This window comes from Alexandromys fortis, unplaced genomic scaffold (assembly GCF_014885135.2).
Source record: "Alexandromys fortis isolate MF-2015 unplaced genomic scaffold, M_Fortis_MF-2015_v1.1 scaffold_90, whole genome shotgun sequence".
NCBI classification, from domain to species: domain Eukaryota; kingdom Metazoa; phylum Chordata; class Mammalia; order Rodentia; family Cricetidae; genus Alexandromys; species Alexandromys fortis.
The window spans coordinates 6,137,014-6,143,937 of NW_026067985.1; the positions used below are offsets into that span (position 1 = coordinate 6,137,014).

The 6,924-nt window shown below is 51.0% G+C and overlaps 1 protein-coding gene across 1 annotated transcript in view; it reads left to right on the forward strand.

The window, feature by feature from the left end:
* The first annotated feature begins 2,921 nt into the window (after positions 1-2,921).
* Positions 2,922-6,924, forward strand: part of Galnt9 (polypeptide N-acetylgalactosaminyltransferase 9) — a 72,253-nt gene continuing 68,250 nt past the window's right edge. Inside the window, exon 1 of the mRNA XM_050159034.1 lies at positions 2,922-3,743. Within this exon, the coding sequence (XP_050014991.1) occupies positions 3,503-3,743 (241 nt within the window). The 5' untranslated portion in view covers positions 2,922-3,502. The remainder of the gene's footprint in view (positions 3,744-6,924) is intronic.

Genomic DNA, 6,924 nt, shown 5'->3' on the forward strand with positions numbered 1-6,924 from the left:
AAAGACCAGTGTTTGTGAATCACTCCAAAGTATGAGGTGTGTTGGGCTCCATCTTGGTAGGCATGATGTCTAGAGTGAGTGACTGTGGAGTGCTGGCCTCAGTCCTAGGGGTTGGGGCCTTCCTGACAGGGTCCTCTGAGTCCCTGAGGCATATTTTCTGTGAAAGGAAGAAAAGTTTATTCAGGAATGAAGCAGAGTGACTTGCATCACTGCTACTTCCATGGAGAGGTAGAATGTCTCCAAGTTACACAGGATATGCTGCCCTGTGGAAAAGGCAGTGTGGAGGAAAGAGCCTGAACCAGGACCCAGAGCCTCTGCCCACTTCCCTGAATGTGGACACTCACACGTAGAAGACACAACACATACATACATATACAGAAACTGCACACACATTAACACATAGGTGTGTACAAACACATACACATCACATACACATTACACACAAGCATAATCATAAGGACACAGCATGTGCATGCACATATATATATACATACATGCAGACACATCACATATTACCCGTGGATATATACACCATAAAGACACCACATATATGCACAAACATGTGCAATACATAGAGATATGTTATACACCCTTTGTTCACGTGCACATTCACAAAGAAGACTCATGAACATAGAAAAACATGTACACAAACAAGTACACATACATGAACACATATGCATACCTATGCACAAACAAAGGTACATACATAGACACATGGGCACATGCACACACACAGCAGACATATAAACATGCATGCACACACAACAGATACATGCATGCACAAATACTCATATACAGAACCAAGAGCTACAAAGTCCCAGAGGCCTTGTCTTTCTATGGGAAAGACCCACCACAAAGTCATTTTGTAATAAATGCTCCCTCATTTATTCATTCAGTAAATATTTGCTAAGCACCAGCTACATGTCAGAAATCTTTCAGGCATAAGGTCATGCTCAACTTACTTAGCGATCAGGGAAATGCAAATCAAGACAACTTTAAGATACCATCTTACACCTGCCAGAATGGCTAAAATAAAAAACACCAATGATAGCCTTTGCTGGAGAGGTTTTAGAGTAAGGGGTACACTCATCCATTGCTGGTGGGAATGCAAACATGTGCAACCACTTTGGAAAGCAGTCTGGCGGTTTCTCAGGAAATTCGGGACCAACCTACCCCTGGACCCAGCAATACCATTCTTGGGAATATACCCAAGAGATGCCCTATCATACAACAAAAGTATATGTGATGTGGGAGTGATTTCTTATTAATAAAGAAACTGCCTAGGCCCCTTGATAGGCCAACCCTTAGGTGGGTGGAGTAAACAGAACAGAATGCTGGGAGAAAGAAGCTTAGTCGAGGAGTCGCCATGATTCTCCCACTCCAGACAGACGCAGGTTAAGATCTTCCCTGGTAAACCACCTCGTGGGCTACACAGATTATTAGAAATGGGTTACATTAATATGTAAGAGCTAGCCAATAAGAGGCCAGGCAGTGTTTAAAAGAATACAGTTTCTGTGTAATTATTTCGGGGCATAAGCTAGAGCTAGCTGGTGGCCGGGAGCTGGGGCGACAGGGAAGCAGCCCGCAGCTCCTTCAACATATATGCTCAACTATGTTCATAGCAGCATTTTGTGTAATAGCCAGAACCTGGAAACAACCTAGATAACCTTCAACGGAAGAATGGATGAAGAAAGTATGGAATACATACATATTAGAGTACTACTCAGCAGTAAAAAACAAGGACTTCTTGAATTTTGCATGCAAATGGATGGAAATAGAAAACACTATCCTGAGTGAGGTAAGCCAGACCCAAAAAGAGGAACATGAGATGTACTCACTCATATTTGGTTTCTAGCCATAAATAAAGGACATTGAGCCTATAATTCGTGATCCTAGAGAAGCTAAATAAGAAGGTGAACCCAAAGAAAGACATATAGTCATCCTCCTGGAGATTAACTTTCATCGGGCGATGAAAGCAGACAGAGACAGAGACCCAAATTGGAGCACCGGACTGAAATCCCAAGGTCCAAACCAGGAGCAGGAGAGAGAGCACGAGCAAGGAACTCAGGACCGCGAGGGGTGCACCCACATACTGAGACATTGGGGATGATCTATCGGGAACTCAACAAGGCCAGCTGGACTGGGTCTGAAAAAGCATGGGATAAAAACGGACTTGCTGAACATAGCGGACAATGAGGACTGCTGAGAAGTCAAGAACAATGACACTGGGTTTTGATCCTACTGCACGTACAGGCTTTATAGGAGCCTAGGCAGTTTGGATGCTCACCTAACTAGACCTGGAAGGAGGTGGGAGGTCCTTGGACTTCCAACAAGGCAGGGAACCAAGACTGCTCTTCGGGCTGATGAGGGAGGGGGACTTGATTGGGGGAGGGATATGGGAGGCGGTGGAGAGGAGGAGGCAGAAATCTTTAATAAATAAATAAATATTAAAAAAAGGGGAAAAAAAGAGAAATCTTTCAGGCACTGTCCATACAGTGGTAACCAAGCACACAGGAGCTCGCATTCTGTGATCCCGGTTAACAACCCATGATGTGTAATTTCTGTCATCTCTCCTCTGATTCCCCTGGTCTTATCTATAGCTGCTTGTTTGGGGCTAAATTAGAGATGGAAAGGCAGGTGTTTGTTGTTGTTTTTCTTCTGGCCGAGGGTGCACCTGAGCTCTGAGGACTTGGGAAGCCTGGTCAAGATTTGTTTTCTTTTATTTGGTCCTGATGTTGCAATAGGATTGCTCCGTTTCCAGCCTCCTCCTTTCTTATCCCTGGTACCAGAGGAAGGCGGCCAATCAGATTAGGTTTGGCCATAGGCAAATCAAGGTGGCTCTGACTCACTCCTTTGCGCACAAAGACACCCCACCACACCCCAGTGTGCACCCACAGCACAGTCCTGACCAGCGTTCCCTAAGGTTCTGTGTCACTAGGGGTCAAGTGTGTGTTTTATCCCCTGAGATAAGCCCGGGGTGTGGAGGGAGGTCCGAGGTTCTGCGTGGCGCGACGCTCTGAGCCTCGCTCCTGGCGGGCCTATCCTGGCCAGGGGTGGCGCGCGGGATCGGTTTGGGATGGCGGGCGGGGCTGCAGGCGCCGCGTGCATGTTGATGAGCGCAGGCCGCGTCACTGCGCACCGGCGCCGTGGTTTTGGGGCGCGCAGGAGCCGGGCGCGCAGGAGCCAGCGGGGCGCGCAGGAGAGGGACGCAGCAGCCAAGGCCTCGCGCCGCCTCCTGGCCCAGGAAGCTCCTGGGGGGCGGGCCCTGCTGACTACGCGGGCGGTGCCCCGTGCCCGCAGCCCTGGGAGGTTTCTGCGCTCTGGAGAAGAAGGTCGGGTCGCGGCAGCCTGGCGCGTGGAGCCCGCGTGGCGGTGCTGAAGGAACAGCTCCCGGCCTTCCCCGGCCCATGGTCCTCGTCGCGGCCGGTCGCGCTCAGGCTCGTGCGGCCCCGGAGCCCCGGGGATGCCCGGAGGGTGAGGCGGCCCGGTCTGAGCCGCGCTCATGGCGGTGGCCAGGAAGATCAAAACTTTGCTGACGGTCAACATCCTGGTGTTCGTGGGCATCATTCTCTTCTCTGTGTACTGCCGCCTTCAGGATCGTTCAGAGGCGCTGGTGCAGGTCGTGCGAGGCACGGACCGCCGGATGCGCAATCGGCTCTCCAAGGCGAGTGCTCTGGCCGACCGCGAGGCCATCCTGCAGCGCTTGGACCATTTGGAGGAGGTGGTCTACAATCAGCTGAATGGTGAGCCACGGGTACCCCGGGATGGACGGGAGGCAGGGTCCTGTGTCAGAACATTACTGTGTCCAGGAGTGGCTGCTCACACCCACCCCACAGTATCTTCCAGGGTCCAGGGTAGAAGCTACTTTGGGTTCTGTGGAGGGAATGCAGGAGGTAAAAGTGAGGCTTGGAGGCCTTCATTGACAGAGGGCAGTGATAGAGTGACTGCACCATCCACTCATCCTGTGGAACCGTCCCCTGCCTCTCCCACAATGACTCCAAACTTACTACCCAAGAGAAGTTGAACTTCTCAAGGAAGAGCCTCCAAGGAGCTGCCAGGAGGGCAGTGAGGGGCTCAGACAATGCCTAGATCCACAGTAAGACATCCAGACAGTGCCTAGATTCACAACCAGGGTCCAGAGGTACCTTGCAAAGCTGTGAGGGTGGAGGTGACACTTGGGTCCACAGCAAGAACCCAGGGAATCATTCCAAGCTGTGCGTTTAGGTTGGTTCCCTCTTCCCTCCCTGGAGGAATGGCAGGAGGGGTGGCTGCTGCTTCTCTACAGTAGCTGATCCCATCTTCCTCACTGCAGGGCCCAAAGGGTTTCCGCCCACCGAAGTTGTGACTTTTGGCCTGGATAGCCCTCATTCAAGGATGCTCAGGGAACCTGCAGAAAGTTTTATTGTGGGAGATGTGTAAGACACCATTGGTGCTGTGTGGACAGATGGAATCAAGTGTCTGGCAGGGATGTGTAGGAGCTAAGTGCTCACATGGACTGAGGTCAGTGCCTGGGAACCCCTGAGGCATGAAAGTGTCTGCTTCTGGTGGCTGGCCTCTTTGCTCTTCCATGAGGAAAGGGGGGACTCAGCTGGGGCACAGTAGATGGGGGTTGCTCTTGGGACTCAACTAATTAGATGTTGGGTGCAAGATGAATGCACCATCTTTGTCCCCAAGGACAGCTCTGTTAGGTTTCAGGAAAGAGACAGCATCTCCAGCAGGCTTCTGCTATTTTGTGTGGCTCTTGGAAGAAGCAGCCCCAGCAAACCTCTTTCTGCAAGCGCTAGAGCATCTTCAGCTGGGCTCAGGTCATAAGTCGCCTGCTTGCTGTGAAAGGTGTCACCTGGGGACTCCCTAGAGAACTGGATTCCAGGCATACCTCTGAGCACAACCTAGAGGGACCAGGTGCCATCTGGGGATACAGGCAGCTCATGCATCCTCATGATAACGAAGCCCCAACTTCCCAAGGGCTTTTTCACCACCCACGGAACTTCTGGAACTCACGGCAGTCCTTACCAGCTCTGTGGCTTCTCCGTCAGCTGAAGGCACAGTGGAAGAAAGTTGAGTTGGAGCGGTAGCTTGGCCACACCGGCAGTGTGATTCATCTTCTGGAAGACGCTGGGCCCTGTAATAGCACGGAGCTTTATTGAAGTGTATTTGCCAGGGTGTTATGGTCTGTTTTATGGGGTGAACCAGAGGATTATATAAAAACATTGGCACCATTTGAGCTTGTGTAACAGCATGCTGGCGAGTCAGCCTCGTGAGCTGTTTCCGTCTCCAGATCCCCAAGGACAAGAGGGGCCAATATTTGGTGGAAGGAAATGTCAGGACCCTCAATGAACTTTCTTGACATTGGCGTGGACAGAATGAATTCCTCCCTCTGGCCTCTTTCCTCCTTGCTCCTCTGCTCCTGCCAGCCTTTTCCTGCTTCTCTTCCCCTTTTCTTCGCCTATCATTTGTGCCTCTCCCTCTACCCTCAGTAAATCCCTTCCCTTTTCTCCTTGCCTCCTCCAGTCTCCCTTTCTCCTCTTTTTCTGTGCTGAGACAGCCTTGCCTTCCTTTCTGACCCCGGCTTAACAGAGTCTAAACTCAGTCGTCCCTCAGGATTTGTCCTTGGAAATAAGCAAACCCCAGATCTAACATTGGTCTCAGGTGGGTTCCTTGTGGGGTGGGGGAACACAGGCTTTTCAGGGATTGTCTGTTTAAGTAAAGTCATTTAGGCATCCTTATCCTCCTCCGGGGTTGATTCAAAGCCTCTGATTGGAGGCACGGAGGAGAGCCATGAGCGCTTCCTGGAGGAGGCAGGTTGCTCTCCCTGTCGCAGCTTGTTTTATTTTAGATCCTAGAGGTGTGGGTTTGATCCCCAAGGGTTTCTATCTGGAACTTATCTCAGATGCAGCTAAACACTAAGAGCCAGCGGTTGCCTATTACATCTGCTCGGGCTCTCCCTCTGAACTCTCTCCTGGCTGGGGAGATGACGAGAAGATGGAATCCTGGGGAGCGAGGGATGTCTTCCTTTGAGCTAGGAGGCACACGAAGTTACTTTGATATGGCAGGTATATCATTCTCCTCATTTTCTTTGGCCCCATGACCTCATGGCATGTCATATTCACACTGGCGAAGCATCCCTGTGTGGTGCAGACTCAGGCTCATAGGACTGGGAAGCATTTTGAGGGAAAGGGTGCACGGACTCTCTTATATGTGCTTGAGAATTGCTTCTAAATCCAGCACTCAATGCAAGAAAAAAATGTTTATGGGAAAAACTCATCCTCCAAATACCTTAAAGCCCAGTGCCCATGGGTGCATGAGCAGCTAGCTGGTCCAGGCTCTCAGGGGCAGTAAATTTGAAATCCTCCAGGCTTGGTGCTGCTTCCAGTATGATGCCAGGAATTTAACCCTTCTCCCCTAGTGATTGGGGGTAGGAGTTCAGGCTTTTGTGTTTTCTGGGTTTGCCCCTCTATGAGCTGTTGAAGCCCCAGAGGAGTGGAGGAACGGCCCTCTACTCTGCTTCTGGGAGGGAACCATATGGCCCAGCATCTCACATTCTGGGGGCCTGGGCTCTGCCCTGAATTTTGAGGTGGTCCTCTTTCCCTATGTGTCTGGTGACCTGAGGAGGAAATCAGCATGGAAGGTGGTTGCTCTTGAGGGGTCATTGCTAAAATCAGAGCACATATGCTTGTTAATTCCCTCTGATCTGTGCTGACCCCGGCCAGTGTTCACCAGGCCTTACAGTTGGCAACATTCACCCTACATTTCTGATACTATCACAAATTCACGCTAAGAACGAACCAGAAGATCTTAGTGTGGGCCCAGAGGCTGGCCCTGGCAATCCTGGCACAGATGGTGTCTGTTTCCTTTGTAAACACTTGCTTGCCCTACTTGGTAATACACACTCTCCCCCCCCCCCCCCCCCCCCCCCCCCCCCAG